Here is an 18,368-nt window from a genome sequence, read left to right on the forward strand (position 1 = left end):
TAATCGGACACATAGTGCGGTGCGTGTTGATGTGGTTTGAATTCTGTATATCTTTGGGCATTGGCACCAAACCTTTAGTTCTGACACGAAGAAGTCTTAGCTTGAATCATCTTTACTACTCAATAAACCTATCACTGCTGAGAGAGTGTTATTGAGGGTAACTTTGTTCAAGAGTCTGACACCTTTTCAGTCTCGTCAGAAGGGTAATGTGCACATTTATTTGCCGACTGACTGATTATTCAACTATAACGTCTAGATTATTAGTCATTTAAGTCAATGGAAATCCTGCGATAAATAAAAGACCTGATTGTGCTGTATCCTAGTACAGCCACAAGTGGGAGAGTTCCTATGTTTTGCCCCAAGGAGAGAGCTTACCTTTGCCGTATAGAGCGCATGACCTGGTGTGCTCCCTCGCCTTGATACAGCCAAGTGTGCTGGCTATTCCGCACTAGGTCACTCATTTTCACTTTTTGGCTTCCCATATACTTGTGGAAGTCCCGGATGTTCAGCTGCTTAAACTCCTCCAAACTCAGCACACCTAGTGAAGGACAGGAGAAAGAAAAATGCAGGCCACTGATAAGGGGCACATTAGGCAGCATGCAGCTGTTGCAAAATCAGAGACATATTAGCCAGCTTCCTGTACCCAAGGGCCTGCCTAAACTGGAAACAAGCAGGCCAGTTCCAAGACCTGCTAGATAACCAGCACTTTTAACATGTTAACCACAGTCACACAGACGTATTAAGTGGCATCCTGAGCAGGGAAAACCTATCTTCTGGCTAAAATAAAACTGGGTGCCTTAGCAACGAGCTAAAAAGGTTAAAAACACAAGGAAACTCAAGTGAAATACTGAAGCCAAGAGCTCACTGCAGCAAAAGGGGAGAAAAGGACCAAGATGCCCTTTGTTGCTGCTGTGACAGACGTTAGAGGAGAATCTGCCCCTTGGAACAGGATGATGCAGCCAAGACAGCTGGTGTCAGGTTGGAGTGGAAGACTAGGATCTGGAAAACACAGGTTCAACCCCCCTGTTGGCAGCTGGGTGACCCTGGGCCAGCGTATCTCCCAGGATTGTTGAGAGGATAAAATGGGGAAGGAGAGCATGAGAAAGGTGACCTGTGGCACCATTAGGTCTCTGAAGGAAGACAGATAGGTCTATCTGGGGGAGGGGGCAGGAAAGCTAGTGCTCTAAAGAGAGCTGAGCAGCAGTGTACATATAGTACACACTTGTATATGGGTGCAGTATACCCACTGGCCTCCCAAAAGTTATCTGCATATGTTTCAGTTGAATCTTGAGGGGTCTCCCCCCCCCAATTAGCTTTATAACACACAGGAATAATTTGTACTGAATTGCTCTATTAAGATTATGCCAAATCCCACACTCCACCCAATGGAACATTCTGGCCTGTATTCAACCCCTCTGCTCAGCAAGGCATGAAGCTTTCCTCCAGATTCAGGATCCTTCCTCTAGCAAAAGAGCCACTAAGTTAGAAGAAAGCTCCTTCAGCTCTTCAAGCAATGCCCCATAGCTGATAACCCACTGTAAGGTAACAGAACTCAACCATACCAGAGACAGGTGGTTTTCCTGTCCCAATGCCTGCTTACAATTATCTCTGGAAATAGGTCAAAAGACTGGCAGGACAAGGCCCAGGGTTGGAACTTCATTACTGTGCAGGAAGACTGACTCTTTTTTGCTGTTTCTATCCCATTAGAACAATTATATAATAGAATTTCAAATTATTAAAAAAACTCATGACAGGAATATTAGAACTGAGACAACCTGCTATCTGATATCTGAACCAAACAATGGGAAATCTTTAGGAGAGAAGTTTTGTTATGGCAGAAAGGGTGAACGGTCTCTTTAAGACATGTGACTGAATTTGAAAAAGTTAGGATCAAAATTAAGGGTAATCTGTGTAGATGATATCATTTAACAACTTTGTAAACTCTACACATAAAAATAGAAAAAGATTTGCACCAGAATTATTTGAAATACGTCCAGGTATTTCTGTTGAGCAAGGTATTATGGTAAAGATATATAACCTGAATGATATTATAGAGAAAGAGGAATGCGATTAGTTACTTAGATGAAGGAATGGACAGACATAGAAGCTCTGCCCATAAACTGTAGGGCCTGTTACACACTTGCACATCCCTTGTTCAATCGTCTCCCTCCAAACCTAAAAAGTTGCTTTATTGTTTCTGTGCCAGCTTTCCACCCAGACAGGGTCCCCCAAGACAGCAAACATCAAAACATTTCAACATTTAAGTGACATTTAAAATAAAATATATGCAAACTAATTAAATAAAAACTTACAAATGCCCATTAACACAAAAGCCAGGGAGGAGGGCCAATAACAGTTATTGGGGAGTGTGCTAAACAAAAAGAAAAAAAAAGTCTTCCCCTGCTGGCAGAAGTCAACAATAGAGGGACACGGCAAGTCCCCCTGGAGAGGGAATTCCAAAGTTTTGGTGCCCTGACCAGGAAGAAGGTCCTTTCTTGGGTTACCACCCATCTAGACCCAGATGTCAGGGGCACCTGAAGCAGGGCCTCTGAAGATGCCTGGAGTGGATGCATAGGCTCATATGGAAGAAGTTGGTCCTGAAGGAATGCTGGCTCCATAGGGCTTTCAGAGACAACGCTAGCACCTTGAATTGGGCCTGGAAGCAAACCATGAGCCAGTGTATATGGAAGAACACTGGAGTGATATGGTCCTTATGACCCACTCCAGTCAACATTCTGGCCCAGCTTTCTGCACCAGTTGTAGCTTCCAGCTGGTCTTCAAGGGCAGCCCCATGCTGAGTGCACTGCAGTAATCTAACCTAGATGTTACCAGGGCATGGACCAGAGTGGCAAGATCTTTTCCCCACAGGAAAGGCCATAGCTGGCTCACCAGCCAAAGTTGGTAAAAGGCACTCCGTCCTGAGCCACAGCTGCTAACTGTTTATACAACAGGGGGCTTGGGTTCAGGAGCACCCCTAAGCTATGAACCTACTCCTTTAAGGGAAGTGAAAACCCAACCAGAACAAGATATACCCCATTTCTTTCTTTTTGGGGGGTATTTTTATTTTTTAATGTGCATGTGTGTGTGCCTGCGTACGCGAATGTGTGTGTGCACCTGGAAGTCATGGCAGCCTCTGGTGACTGACCCCTACTGGGGGCATGGAGGATATTCAGAGAGGTGGCTAAATAAAGCCTGCCCCTGCTTCCCGGCTCTGGTATTTCAAGGAGGTGTCCCATCTAAGTACTTGCCAGAATTGACCCTGCTCAGCTTCCGAGATCTGACAAGATCGGGCTTGCCTGGGCTATTCAGGTCAGGGCAGATGTCCCATTTCAGTCAAACCCTCCCCACCTTAGTAGCACCTCCGTTTCCCCCCAGGTTGTTAGCCCTCATCAGTTCCAAAACTGCCTCCAGGCACTTGTTCACAGTTTATACAGCCTACATATAAGGGAACTGCAGAAGAACAGACGCCCTGGCCCACTGTGGATATTGTAAAATGAAGCAATTCAGAGGTCAACCGAGAACAGTCACAACTGTCATTCATTTCCAGTGCCTGCACCCCTCGCCTGTCCCACTGATTCCTTTATCAGCTTCAGCTTCCCGTTATTTCTTGCCACATCCAGGTTAAGACCTTCAGTTTTCATGCTGCCACACTGCTAACAACGGAAGGAGCAGCACCCAAAAAGCGAGCCCCCCCCCCCAGACACTGAGGCCACTCAGACCTTAATTGAAGTCCTTTAGTTCAGTGATGTTTTCAGGACAGGAACAGCCACAAACAGTGCATTCTCCCAAGCCTCTCCCCACAGACGTCACACTCTAAAAGGACACCAGGCTAAGGGCTCGCACACCGGATCTTGGAGCTCAGCTCTCATTCACTGAAGTGCTGCTTCCCGTTCCAAAGCCAGCCCTCCAGTGCTGTGCAGATCATCAGGCAAGCTGGCAATGAATGCATTGCCGTTGGCCCTTTAATTAATCTGATTAGGCACTGGAGAGCTGTTCAACTGATGACATTCTAATTGGGGCAGGAGAGATCATGGTGGACATCCGGGCCAGCGGGAGATCTGGGAGGCCAACAGGATGCTTCGGGGCTCTTGGAACCCGCTTTCCCTCCAGCATCAAGTTGAAGGGGCAGAGGGGAAGCCGACAGAGGCGGCATCTAAATACACCTTCAGCAATGCAGCAAGAATAGGAGGCTGGGGGAAGTCTCTCTCTGCAATAGCATGTCACACATTTCGGACACCGACACTAAAGCGAGAGATGCTCAAGGGAGTTAGACGTACGGCTACACATCCCAGACATTTCTTTTGTATGAAGGCAGAACAAAGACAAGTTTTTAAGGTTTTGCAGAAACATGTTATATAAGCTGTTACTGAGGATACTGTGCCCGTTATATCTCAAGGAATGCCTCTCACCTTACAGGAGCTTTCCTGCCTATGTTGCCAGCCCCCCAGAACAGCCTGGAACAGGCTTCCTCGGGAGGTGGTGGGCTCTGGAGGTTTCCAAACAGAGGCTAGATGGCCATCTGACAGCAATACGGATTCTGTGAACTTGGGCAGATCATGAGAGGGGGGGCAGGAAGGGTTGCATCGGTGCTTAGTGTGGTAAGAAATATTGAAAGATGGAAGTATTTGGGTTTAAAATGAACCAACTAAGTTATGAATTCCATATACAATATCTGGCTCTGCCCTGGCTAGAAAAAGAAAAAAAAAACCAGGCTTGACCTTTCTTTCACTGAATATGTACTCAACATTACATTCCCAGGCCCAGGGGCGTGTGAGACTTTACAATAAGCAGCTGGCTTGGGAAGTGGCAGAACCCCAATAAAGATGTGTGGCCATTTGGACACCTGGCAAGATAACACTAGCTTCCTGAGAGACAGAGAGTTCACACACATACCCCGCTTTTCATCTCTCTAAAGATCAAAGCACAGTTTATTTCCCTGATTGGGGGACACCTGGATGACACTGTATTGATCCCTTTGGACTTTTATTGTGTGAGACCAAGGAAACAATATTTCCTGTAATACAATCATCTTTTAGGAAGCAATTTTCAGATAGGAAATTTCCACTTCCATGCTAATCAACACCTGATATGATCATCAAAAAGAACTCCTCCTTTGATGTTGGGTTTAAAATACTGGTCCAGAGCCCACAGACGGCAGCTGAATCCGAAAAGGATTCAGTTAGAGAGTGCCTCTCGACGCGCATGCATGGGGTGGAAAAAACTTTGTTTTGCATGTTTATTTTTCTGTGTGTATGTTTAGGAACTATTAATGTTTTGCTATAATAAAGATAAGTTTTATTTTAAGAAGAGACTAGTGAATTCCAAGCTTGCACTTCTGCCTATGGTAAGGGGCAACACAGGAGACACACGAACTGAGGGAAGGAGGGGGAAGTGTGGGTGACAGGGTTAAACACACACCCACACATCCAAAATTCTTACAACACTTAGTTCTTGTGGCCCTTTCTTACACGCCCAGGGAAATGCTGGTCGCCACTTTAGGTCAGGAAGCCACTGTTCTCCAGGCCAGTTTGGCCAGAGATCCTGGAGGTTTTTTTGTCATCTTCTGGGTGTGGAACAGCGGTCACTGCGGGTGCGGAGGGGGAGGTATTGCTGAATTTCCTGCATTGTGCAGGGGGTTGGACTAGATGGCTTTGGCAGTCCCTTCCAACTCTATGATTCTGTCTGCACACTTTCCCCTCCCAGCCTGACTGTATGTACTGCACGTGTAACACTGTGAGCAAGTCCTACCAGGCACACAAAGAACATGGGGAGCAACTGCCATGTTTTGTGTCTCACAGAGAATCTTGCAGCGGTGAACACAGCAGAGGATCTTGGGATGACCACAGAAAATGCCTCCAAGGAAGACTTTCTGGGGAAAATCGGGGAGTGCAAACAGTACAGCAGCAATTAAACCACGTCAGGTTAGATGGCAAAGATGCCTCCTCCTGTATTGTCTTTTACATGATCTGCAATCATGATCTGCAATCTGTGACAATCTGGAACCCCCAATTCAAGTCTTCCCATTGCCCCCCAGACTCCCAAAGATATGACCCAGCTTTATGCCTCCAGTTTTGTAATCCTGAATTGTAATGCAACCAAGAACTTCCCTTCCTGTTGCCCTTCCCTGGGGCTGTTTCGTCAGTTCTACAGTTTTTGCCTGATAAGCTGCCCAGCTCTCAGGCATTCCTTTATACTCTGTCGTAATCTTTTGTTTCTTGAAAAGAATCCGTTTTATGCTATGGGCCAAAAACAGTGTAACTGGCCTGGCTTTAGAGACAATAACTGGAACCTGATCGTGGATACTAACAGAACTGCAGTAGACTCCCAACACCCACACTGGATCTCTCCTTCTTCCATCTGGTTTCTTCCAGACTAGGACAGGTAATTTTTGCTCTCCCTCTTGATCTATCCCCCTCCTTATTTTCCAAACCACATGTACACCTTTAGTTCAAAGGGTAACCTCTACTCCAGTAAAGCAAATCTGCTGATTGTTTGGTTATTGTTGCTATATTAGTTAGGATAACTAATGTGTATGTGTTTTAATTTAGTACTGCTAGTATTTGCTTAAAATAAGCCAGCCCCAACTGTTGTACCAAATCCCTCAAGAAACTCTGTATTCCTTTTAAATCAGGTCTCTGATTTTCCTACTGAAAACTTGCTACTCACACCCATCTCTTCAGGTAAAAGATCCCAGTTTTCTGTGTCCTACACAAACACGCAAACTAATTCGCCATGCTGATCTGAATGTATGTTCACATGTGTTTGTGGGGTTGTGGTAACACCTTATACAATCTGTTCATAGAGCCCTCCAGGAAGCTCCTTCCAGTTGTGAAGTCCAGTCATTTGGAGATGGAAAATAATAATAATAATAATAATAATAATAGCAAATATAATAATGCCCCTATATAAACAAATGGTGAGACCTCATTTGGAATACTGTGTGCAGTTCTGGGCACCACACCTTAAAAAGGATATTATAGCTTTGGAAAAAGTGCAGAAAAGGGCAACTCGAATGATAAAAGGGTTGGAACACTTTCCCTATGAGGAAAGGTTAAAGCGCTTAGGGCTCTTTAGCTTGGAGAAAAGACGACTGAGGGGTGACATGATCGAGGTTTATAAGATTATGCATGGGAAAGAGCAGGTAAAGAAAGAGGTACTTTTCTCCCTTTCTCACAATACAAGAACTCGTGGGCACTCCATGAAACTGCAGAGCGGTCGGGTTAGAACGGATAAAAGGAAGTACTTCTTCACCCAAAGAGTGATTAACACTTGGAATTCACTGCCACAGGAAGTGGTGGGTGCTACAAGCATGGACGGCTTCAAAAGGGAATTAGATAAGCATATGGAGCAGAGGTCCATCAGTGGCTATTAGCCACAAGGTATAGCTAGGGGCTCTGGGGCAAGTGATGCTCTGTCTTCTTGGTGCTTGGGGGGGGGGGTCAACAGTGGGAGGGCTTCTAATGTCCTGGCCCCACTGGTGGACCTCCTGATGGCACTGGTATTTCTGGCCACTGTGTGACACAGAGTGTTGGACTGGATGGGCCTTTGGCCTGATCCAACATTGGCGTCTCTTATGTTCTTATGTTCTTATGAACTGTGGAGTTGTAGCAGGGCCTTTTTAATAGCAGCCCCAATGCTACAGAATTCTCTTCACACCTTTGTCTGCAGACTTCGGAAAAGAATGCAAAGCTTTTCTTATTTAGTTCCTATCAGTCTAATTAGCCTTGTACCTTGGCTTTTATTCTCAGGCCAAGAAACCTTCTTATTCTGGAGTATTAATAATCCATAGAGTAGTTTTCATCTAGTAGTATTTGAAATCCATTACATCTCCTGAATAGCTTATCTATGAGTTCCTTCACTACCCAACTTCTCTGTATTAATGGTAGATCTCAGCCCTAACTTTCCATGATTCTCTCTTAATGCTTAATGACACTTACAATATTCATTGTTGCCTGGGAAAGGCAAGATGTTTCTGCACCTGCACAGACTGCATTTGAGACCAGTGGCCTAGAGTGAACACAGAATAACCCAGCCTGAATGTTAGAATTTATGAAGAGACAATACTAAAGTATGTCAAGCAGGAGACTTGGGAATACCTCTTCTGGTTCCTCTAGCTCAGTTTCTCATTCTGCCAACAGGCTTGGTAAAACGAAGCAGTTTTTTATTCTCCTGCTTATTTAAAGCTTGTACCCAAAATGTTCTTGATTAATGGCACTTTATGGTCCAAAATGCCCTAGACTTTTTAAGCAGATTTATATTCATAAACCCTCAAATAAATTTGTTTCTTTACTATTTTACGGACAGTTCTTATGCTGTGCTCATTTTGGGAGCTTCTCTCTTAACTGGATTATAATAGGCCAAGCTCGTGGGACGGGGAATGAACAATGAATGATTCCGAGTATGTCAGAAGGTGGCACTAACTCCATCTCACCATTGCCATCTGGATCCGCTTTCACAGCAGCGTACATCTCCCGGATGCTCTCTGGGGTCATCCACCTGCCATTTCCTAGACGGGTATGCGTCAGCACCTGAAATTACAAATGTGTCAGCTTCTGAGCATATTAAATTGGCCATACATCCCTAGAATCTGGAGTGAAACAAAGGCATGTGATTTGCCGAGGATCATGTGGCTGAGCAGCCTACGCCCAGATTTCCCAAACTTATTCTGTCATTGCTAGGTAGCAATGTCTTTCATAAACTTGGCTACGGTTTTCAGGGAGGTTACTGAGGGCAAGGTCTGGCATTCAGGTTCACCTCTTAATGACCACATGAACAAGCAATGAATTGCACATGGGAGCACAACCATGACATAGGATACCACAGTAAGAACTTTCATATCCCCTCAGACACAAAAAAGGTACTCTGAGTTCAGAGGAGAGTCATCGAATGATAAGACACAACAATGTAACGTGCTAATCAGCTAGATTCAGCAGCACACACAAATCTTCCAGACCTGTTTAATCTAGAGGTAAACATCTATTTGTATTGTTGCATGCAAGACCAAATGCAAGGCCCAGCTCTCTACAAGTAAAGAGACCCTAGTGAAAAGGAAACAGTTTTACAGTAAGTATTTCCAACCCTGTTGAGAGCCAAAAAGGTGGAAGTTAACTGGACAGCCTATCAGCCCTCCATCTTGAGAGAACTGTTAAAGACAACAACTGATGACACTTCTGACTAAGGGCCCAAAAAGATCACAGCAGGCCAATATTTATTTCCAGTCCTCTGTCCTATATGAAAGTTGACCTTCCAGCAGTGCCAATCTAGATGTGTACAGGATTGTCCCCGAATGTTCATGATGTGCAACCAGACCAAAGGTATCTACATACTTATGGGTAAAGGTGCTCAGTGTTCACACAGTACATCTCAGAGAGTATCAAATTGTTCTCTCCTGAATACCTCCTTGAGCTGCAGCTGTCCATCCTGGTTATGGTCCAGTAGATTGAAGATATCCATCTGACTGATATCTATCATTTCCATTGCTTCCTCATAATCATCTGTGGGCAGGATCTGGCTTTTCTGTAGCCCTTTCAGCTGAGCCAGATGGATAATTAGTTTACATTCGTCCTCAGTCAGAAAGTCTGGAATTTCTGCCAAAGAGGGAAAAGTGCACATTTTATCAAAGATGACCACCAAAAAGGAACACTAAGTAAGATTCACAACATGGGATGAAAAGTACAATACCTTTCCCTTTAAAGTCATCCCATCCCTTGCCATGTGACGTCTCTCTGTCACAGCAAATTAAGCACAATTAGTCACAGCAGCAGTTCAGTAAGCTTTGCCGACCTTGCTCTTGAGCAAGAAAGGCAACGGAACCCCCATCAAGAATAGAATACGCAGGAAGGTGTGGTGACACAATGACCCCCTGAACATACCTTCAGTCTATCTAAGGGGATATGTGTGGCCTAGGTCCCAGGTTACTATACCTCAAGCTGGAGTTCACCTTTCCGGCTCCTACCTCCTCCCAGAAATAAAAATCTTCTATCACTTGAGAGAGGCACGTAGAAAAATACCTGTTAAAACCCTTCTGGTAACCAAACCATCTCCCTTTTCCTCCCCATCTTTAAAGACACTTCTTCAATTAGAGAATTCCAGGTCTTTTCAGGCCTCACAGGCAGCAAGTTTAGGCTTTTTATGCACGTGCAGAATGACCCGATAATGCTAATTTCGTAAAGAAAAAAATTAACTTTCACTTGTAATTAACTGGTCTCAAAAAGGAAAAGGCATTACTGAGCAGCTGGATTACTATGATTCCTTGATCAATACTTGTCCGGGCTTTTTGTATTTAAACTTCTAGGCAACAAAATTCCAAATGTTTATTAATTTTCAAGTACTTTTTTTGTAACCCAACATTTTACGCGTATCTCTTTCATTTTTGCAGATAACATCTAAGAAACACTACCACAGATTTGCGTATTACATTAACGGCTATTGTCACAGAATCTGAGCTCCGATCTTAACTCAGCACTTTATCTGCTACCTGACACTGACCACATCTGAAGAATGACACGCACAAAAGGCAAGGGCCTTATAAAGTAAAGGTAAAGGTTTCCCTTGCTCGAAAGCCAGTCGAATCCGACTCTAGGGATGCGGTGCTCATCTCCGTTTCCAAGCCGAAGAGCCAGCGCTATCCGAAGACGTTTCCGTGGTCATGTGGCCGGCATGACTAAATGCCAAGATGCATCCCAATAAACTTTAATAATTCAGTTCTCACCTGGCACTGAGCTAGGAAACTCAGAAAGAGGTTACCTTCTATTTCACAGGAAGCAAAAAAAGGCATAGAAAACTTGACGGTGGCCATATAAATGCCCGAACAGAGAACCCATTCTGTGACAAGGAGCACAAAATCCTCTTACGAGGCATTCCTCCAGAGAGACCCCAGTGATTAATCAATGGCACAAAACAAACCAACAATGAGCCAGCCCAATAAGCAATGCCCCCTAAGGCTTTACAAGACCTACATTAAACTGCGTGGAAGTGATGATAGACGTTTTCACCGACTGCATGAGAATTAGAGCTCTCCACTCATATCGGCGGCAGCACATTTCGTGGTGAAGAAAGATGTGTACACCACTGTCAACAATTAATTTCCTGTGGCATTGTAGCAAGATTTTTTTTTAAAGTTTGCCAATTACATCCTTTGTGTAAACAATGACCTCCAAGGCTATATGCAAAGGAGCCTATCCAAACTAGAGAAAATCCCTCCCAAAGAGCTAACAATCAGAACATGGGGCTGACACACCCCCTTGGCTGTTTGACAACCCAGGAGCCAACAGGGCTAAACAAATGGCTCTTAATTAACTTTTGTGTTGTGTGGCAAAGCACTCACCGAGAGAAGAAAACGCTGGTGTTTTCTCAAATAATGAACTAATCCCTGGCAAAAAGGGGTGGGGTGGGGGGTAGGCCTGAGCAATGGTCTCAAACAGTGATTCAATCAAAGCTCCAAACTCCAAGATACTGAAGAGTGTGTGTTTGGGGAGGAGAACCGTTCAAGCTGATTTGATTGCCCTCGTTTTGCCACCTACTAGTTTAAGCCAAAAACCTCTGTCAAAACCCGAAACAATGGGGGCCTCTGGCCAAGCAAGATAGTGACACTGTGATACAGAGGTGGCCCCCTCAGCTATAATAAACACTCACCCCACCAGGAGATCTCATCAGCCTAGATAGTCTTTGGGGCAGCAGGATTTAATCGGTCACATTTTCCTGGGGAGGGGCATGTTCAGAGAGACAATGAGAGGAGCAAATCGCCAACATCCCACCATGATGGGCACACAACAGCTGCTGGTTCTTTTGGGGTATTTCCTAATCTGGGATTCCCCAGGAGTTTTGGGAAGCTACCGGAGAAGCTCTTCCAGATGCATACTGATTCCAAGAAGCATGGCTTTGTGCTATGACATTGGGTACACCGAGATGAGACTCCCCAACCTACTGGACCATGACACCATGGCTGAGGCTATCCAGCAGTCTGCCAGCTGGTTGCCCTTGCTGGCCAGAGAGTGCCATCCGGATGCCCGGATCTTCCTCTGTTCCCTCTTTGCTCCAATCTGCCTGGACAGGTAAGGGCATTTGCTAGAAATGAGGTCTTATTTACTTTCAGTCTCTTCCTCTTCCCCCTATCACAAATTGCCTTGCAAATCCTGAGTACTGTAGTACTGATGTATCTCTGCTTTATATATGCTTTCTATGCACTCGCACACTTAAATGACCTTTGGCTTACACTAGTCTCTAATGAAAAAGGTGGATGAACATTGACTTCAGAAATAATTTGATTTCTCTTCCATGTTAACACTTAGCACAAGTAGTATGAGAGAGGGTCATATGCACACTTATGCCTCATGTGTTAAAATGTCCGGAGTCGCTTTTGGTTTCCTAGGCTGCCCTATGTGTCAGCATAATTTTGCTATTTGCTATTACAAAGCTCACTATGAGCATCTCCTTAGTTCAAACCAATAACTCTATTCTCACTTTCATAAATTTTCTGCCTTGTATACCAGCATTTAGGTCACTAGTTAAGACTAGACATTATTATCTTTCACAGTTTTCTCTTCTTATCTTAGTGGTTTATCTGCACTCAAAACCAGTTTTCTTGTCTTATTTTGGTGGTTCATCTGCACTCAAAAACAAAGGGTACACACCCACTTGATGTGATCAGTCTGCACTGATTACCCATCACTGGAATAGTGCTGCACCAACAAACTACTTCACAAGACAGAAATGTATTAAGAAAAATGAGAGTCACAAATCCAAACCCAGAAAGGAGAATTTGTTCAGCCAGTAAAAGAAAAGAAAACCCTACACTATTTTATCATGCTAGTAGAGAGTAACAGCTACAACAGAGCTGGAACTGTTCACTTTATCGTTGAAAGAAAGATAATGTATGCCAGTTCAGGCTAAAGATAGTTCACTGGAACACCAAAGCATCCTAACAATGCCAGATAGCAGAGGAAGGCATGAGCCCTGTCTTCTGTGGGGTTTTGCTTCATTCTCCAGCCTACAACACTCTTCATGGATGTTTGGTCCTTAATCTGCAAGTCTGACAGCATCTGTTGTAGCTCAACGTTTGCATTCAGTATATTAAGTACACACAATGAAAGTCAAGAGAATAGTTTGTATCAGGGGGAAAAATGCACTATCCTAAAATCCCAGCATAGCCTCTGTTTAGGTAACATATGACACTTTGCATCTGTTTGGTTAACATCATTCAGCCCAAAGCCAACAGAAGGATTTTAACTCAAAGTAAGGTACGTATTCAAGTTCACATTTTTATTCTACTCCCTTATTGCAGATTCAGACTCTCCTACTTAAATGGGTTTGGAAGATATCAGGGGGGGAAAACCCTCTCACACACGCACATCCACCCAACATATGCTTGAACAGATTAACTGTTAACTGTATTGCTTGGAATATACATCCTTGGTTATTCTGAGTTCAAATATCCAACTTGTGTCCATAAAAGCCAATTTCTGGGTACCAACCCATTCTAGCATGACTCAGGAGACAGAATCCAAGGCGGGGCTTGCTTCCAGCCGAGTTCTGTCACACAAAATCATTGAGCTCCAACTTGGGATGTGGCTGATAGGAGGGGGAAAAGTGGGGGAATGGCAATGGCGACCACAGAAAAATGTGGTTGGGGGAGCAAACCATGCAGTGTTTGATGCTGGGTGGGGAGGGGGGCTCAGCTTCCACTAACAGGGATGCTATAGAGATGCAATGAGATGGAGGGGGGCCCTGCACCTACCTACACACAACCTGCACAGATGATTACCTCATTGTTAGTATCAGAATAAAACATAATGACTCCACAAGTTTCTGTAGGTCAAGAAATTCATACTGGCTCTCCTCCCACCCAGGCAGAAGTCAAACCTCATTTTGTTGTTGTTCAGTCACACAGTCAAGTCCGACTCTTTGCAACCCCATGGACCAGATCCCGCCAGGCCCTCCTGTCTTCCGCCGTCCTCTGAAGTTTGCTCAATTTCATTTCCGTTGCATCAATGACACTGTCTAACCATCTCATCCTTTGCCGTCCCCGTCTTCTTTGACCTTCAATCTTTCCCAGCATCAGGGTCTTCTCCAGTGAGCGCTCCCTTCTCATTTGGTGGCCAAAGTAGTTGAGCTTCAGTTTCATTATCTGGCCTTCCAGGGAACAGTCAGGGTTGATTTCTTTTAGGATTGACTGATTTGATCTTCTTGCCGCCCAAGGGACTCTCAAGAGTCTTCTCCAGCACCATAGTTCAAAAGAATCTATTCTTCGGCGCTCGGCCTTCCTTATAGTCCACAAACCTCATTTACTATTATTCTATTAAACAAGTAACCCAATTACAGTGATGGAATGGGGTTGATCTGAAACGGGTAACAGCCATTCATTCTCATGAGGAAGAGTTCTGAAACTGATGTGATGTGATGTGATGCTCTGCCTCCCTTTTCAGGCTCATCTATCCTTGCCGAAGCCTTTGTGAAGCTGTCAGGAGCAGCTGTGCCCCAGTCATGGCTTGCTATGGGTACCCTTGGCCTGAAATCCTGACCTGCAACAAATTTCCCGACGATCATGAGCTGTGCATCTCCTCAGTCACTGATGAAAGTGCTTCAAGCAAGAGAAGTAAGGCACTGTGCTTCTTTGTACACGGTTGTGCGACAAAACGTCACAACGCAACTTGACAGAAATCCACAAAGCATCAAAGCTGCAGGAGTGTGAGGTCACTGGGCTCTGTGTGTTCGGCTTGGGCTTTTCCCAATGCCGACTAATTTGGAAGAACCAAAGAGTTTACCAACAATAACCTCATATAATGCCGCTGCAAGGTTTATGCTAGAATGAGCCCATAGGAAGCAGTGGGTGGGATGGGGACCTACCATGTTTGGAGAGAAACATAAGATATCAAGCCCAAGATCAAAACAGAGTTGTTTCTTCCAAAGTAGCTGTTGTAAGTGGGGGGGGGGGGGGGGGAGGTAAACGTCATCCAGTTCTGAACTACTTCAACATCACGTAACCTTTTGGTTTTGTAGAAACATGTGTTAGCTCTGACCATTTGGTGCTGGAAGCAGATTTCTGAAGCAAAAAGGTAGAACGGTGTTAAACCATACTCTTGTTGTTTCTCACTGTGGGATCAAAAATCAAAACAAACACTCTCTAGGGAACAGACAAAAGTAACTTTCTTCCTCCTGTGCTTCAAAGGAAGCAACTGTGGCTCTGTTTACATGTCGGCAACTTTCTGTGTGTTCCAGCAGTACCTCGAGCTAGCTGCAGGGACTGTGAACTAGAAGAACCAACCTCTGCCAAGGAGATCCTGGAAAACTTTTGCATCAGTGACTTTGGTAAGTAAGCTATCGCTTCCTGCCCTTCAACCACTCAGCCAAAGAAATTTCTGAAGAGAAGACTTGCAAGATGCCACTGTCATTCCCACATGCTCCTTTCTTAAACCTGTGGATGAAGTGTCACAAATGATAGTCCTTGTCTTAGGGAGTTTCCTCACTCTCCTTTGAGGATTAGCATCTGGCTATGATGTTACAAATGCACCACTCACCAAAATTCAACATTAGCCAGTAAGGGCTTATCTAGACATTTAACTACAGAAAGGAATGCCAAAAGGTTTCTGTTAAAACAAGAAGGCAGTCTGCTGGAGTTAAAACATATCTCAGGAGTATTTCAAGGGAAAGAAAAGGTTATGATCTGAATCTTGAAAATTTTACAGTTCTTGTAACAAAATCATACTACTGCAAAGAAAATTAATGTACATATGATCTATTTATGATCTGAGATGTGAATCCACATTCTAATCTTGAAGTAAAGAGACAGTCCTAGGAACAATGATGTACGTAGCCCTCCCCTTCTTCCAGGGTATTCTCCATCACTGTATTTTAAAGACAGCTCAGACAAGGTGGGGAGGGGGGAATGACCTCACAGTGCATGTGGGTTCCTCAGCCAATGCTGAATTGTCTCCTGAGGTCAAGGGGCCAGTAAAGATTAATTAATTTCAACTAAAGTTGATTATGTAGACTGCGGGTAAACAGTGTTCAAACTTCTAATTTCCTATACAAGATTAGAATTCTAGCAGGAGAATCTGTTAATTAACAGATGGATTCTGAAAGGCCACAGAGATAAAAGGAGATTCCACTGTTTACATTTAACTAATACTCAACTGAGTCCCCAAACAAGTAATAGCTGAGAAAAAAGGAAGTTGGATTATTAATTTGAATCCTCATTCTGTCACTACACTGTGCTGAACAGGGGGGGAAAATCTGGCACAAAGCAGATGGGACAGAATTTAATTCCTGCTATTTATAATTAGGATTCCTTCATATAAAGAAAAATCAGAGAATATTACTATAATTGTGACACGAAGTGCCTGGCAGTTGGAGCCACAGGCAGAAGGCTTGTGATGCTAAGAATTTCATGAAGATGCTCGAACATATGTGTTGCTAATATCAGCACATAATTATGCACCCTAAAATAAAACTGCTTTTTTAGAGAAAGATTTACTGTACTAGGGAACTGCCTGCCAAGTTGCAACAGATGTTGAACAAAACTGCAGGTGAGTGGATAGTGGACTGTCTGCCCTCTACAGCTACAAAATAATGTGAGGAAACAGTGAAAAAGCCTCTTTCGTTGACTTTTAGATTTCTTTAATGCTGTTTGTTCCAGCTGTGAAAATTAGAATTTCCAGGAAGAACAAGACATCTGTCATTGCTGACTTCGACCTTGACTCAAAGTTGGAAATTCTGAAGCATGGTCCCCTTCTCAAGACTGAAACTCACCCCAAGCTCAAGCAGTGGCTGGATCTAGATGCCACCTGTGTTCACAACATCATGAGAGGCACAAACACAGGGGTCTACGTGATCACTGGGGAGGTCCAGAATAGCAAAGTGGTGATGGTGAACAAAGCCTATGCATGGCACAAGAAGAACAGAAATCTACAAACTGCTGTGCGGAGGTGGAGACACTACAAGTGCCGAACCTGAACTGCTTTCAGTTCTGGTGTGAAATCCAACCCAATGACAGAAAGTTCCTTCCTTCCTTCTTTGTATATAGGAGGTGCCAAGGCCTCACGCATACCAGTCTGTAATGTGTATACTTGCAACAGAGTTAAAATTAATGGATAGCCAAGCAGTAAGCCAGGCACCACTGCACTGACAGTGGCTTTCAAACCGTGTTCTGAGGAACTGTGGGATTCCTCAGAAGCTTATCAAAGGTCCCTGAAAGAGAACATGAGTAATCACAGATGAGCATCCCTACTAAACTTCATCTATGCTTATGTTCCCCTAAAATGTACAGCTGCAAGTGAATGCTGGGTTTATCATAGGGTATGCAGTCTATTCACAGAGGACAATAGTGAAGTGAGACCTTAAAGTCTTGACCAACTCCCCCAACTATGCACCCTAGAACATCCCTTAGAATCCTCTGGGGTGTCCTCTGCAGAATTAGCAGCAGAGATGGGGGTTCAGATGCATGTGGAAACTGTTTCCTGAAGGTAAAAGTCCTGAAAACCATACTACTAAGGAAATGCTGGGGGGAAATCTTCATTTAGGAAGAACATACTCTTAATTACTGCTCCTAGGATTATAAATTTGAAAGTATTAGATTCTTTATCCCATTGCAAGGAAAACCCAATAATTAAGAAATACAACAAAAACAAAACAAAACACCCTTATGGTAATAGGAATGATAATCTCTCAGGTTCACTATAATTCAACATTTGGGCTGTTATATTTGCAACTTTACACCCCATCTCCCAAGGGAAACCCTTTTTGGGATTTGCAAGTTATAAATACTGTGTATTTAGAAATCAATGACAGTGGTATGTTCCTTGAAAATGCTTGTGCATTAAAGAGATTTAACGGGGGGGGGGGGAATCTAGTGTTGTTATGATTCCATTTGGTTGTTTATGAACATTCCAGATCCAAAAGTGAAACTGTTAACACAACAATGACAACTATGTATCTCCTGAGAAGAGGTTAAACAGTATGGTTGGGGGGAGGGGAAGTAAAATTGGAAACAGGAAGAACTGTGCATCACTGGCAGGAATAGGGCTGGGAAAGAAAGGAGGCTGAGGGGGGAAAAGAAAGAGGATTTAGGAAATAGGGGAAGTAAGAGACAAGGAATTTGGGAGGTGGGATGTCTGAATGAAAGGTGAAAGAGTAAGCAGACTGCCAAAGCAGAATCTCTGAAGAAATAATTGTCAGGAGAGGCTGGGAGATAAGATAAGGAATGGTTAAGAAAGGGGTGCTGAGAAGAAAGCCATACAGTCTAGGAACGGCATGGGAAGACAGCTTTGGAGGTTAGGCAACTGTGGACTAGAGAGGTCAAAGAGGCTGTGGAGAGAAAACGTGGGAAGAGACAGACCTAATACAGATTTGAACAAATTGATGTTTGGCTACTA

The 18,368-nt window shown here is 44.0% G+C and overlaps 1 protein-coding gene across 1 annotated transcript in view; it reads right to left on the reverse strand.

Moving 5' to 3' along the window:
• Positions 1 to 18,368, reverse strand: part of P4HTM (prolyl 4-hydroxylase, transmembrane (endoplasmic reticulum)) — a 28,608-nt gene that overhangs the window by 5,117 nt on the left and 5,123 nt on the right. Inside the window, exons 3-5 of the mRNA XM_015422109.1 lie at positions 9,397 to 9,587; positions 8,432 to 8,528; positions 376 to 538 (exon numbers count right to left, since the gene is read on the reverse strand). Coding sequence (XP_015277595.1) covers positions 376 to 538; positions 8,432 to 8,528; positions 9,397 to 9,587 — 451 coding nt within the window. The remainder of the gene's footprint in view (positions 1 to 375; positions 539 to 8,431; positions 8,529 to 9,396; positions 9,588 to 18,368) is intronic.

Source organism: Gekko japonicus, unplaced genomic scaffold, assembly GCF_001447785.1.
Source record: "Gekko japonicus isolate JY-2015 unplaced genomic scaffold, Gekko_japonicus_V1.1 scaffold292, whole genome shotgun sequence".
NCBI lineage: Eukaryota > Metazoa > Chordata > Lepidosauria > Squamata > Gekkonidae > Gekko > Gekko japonicus.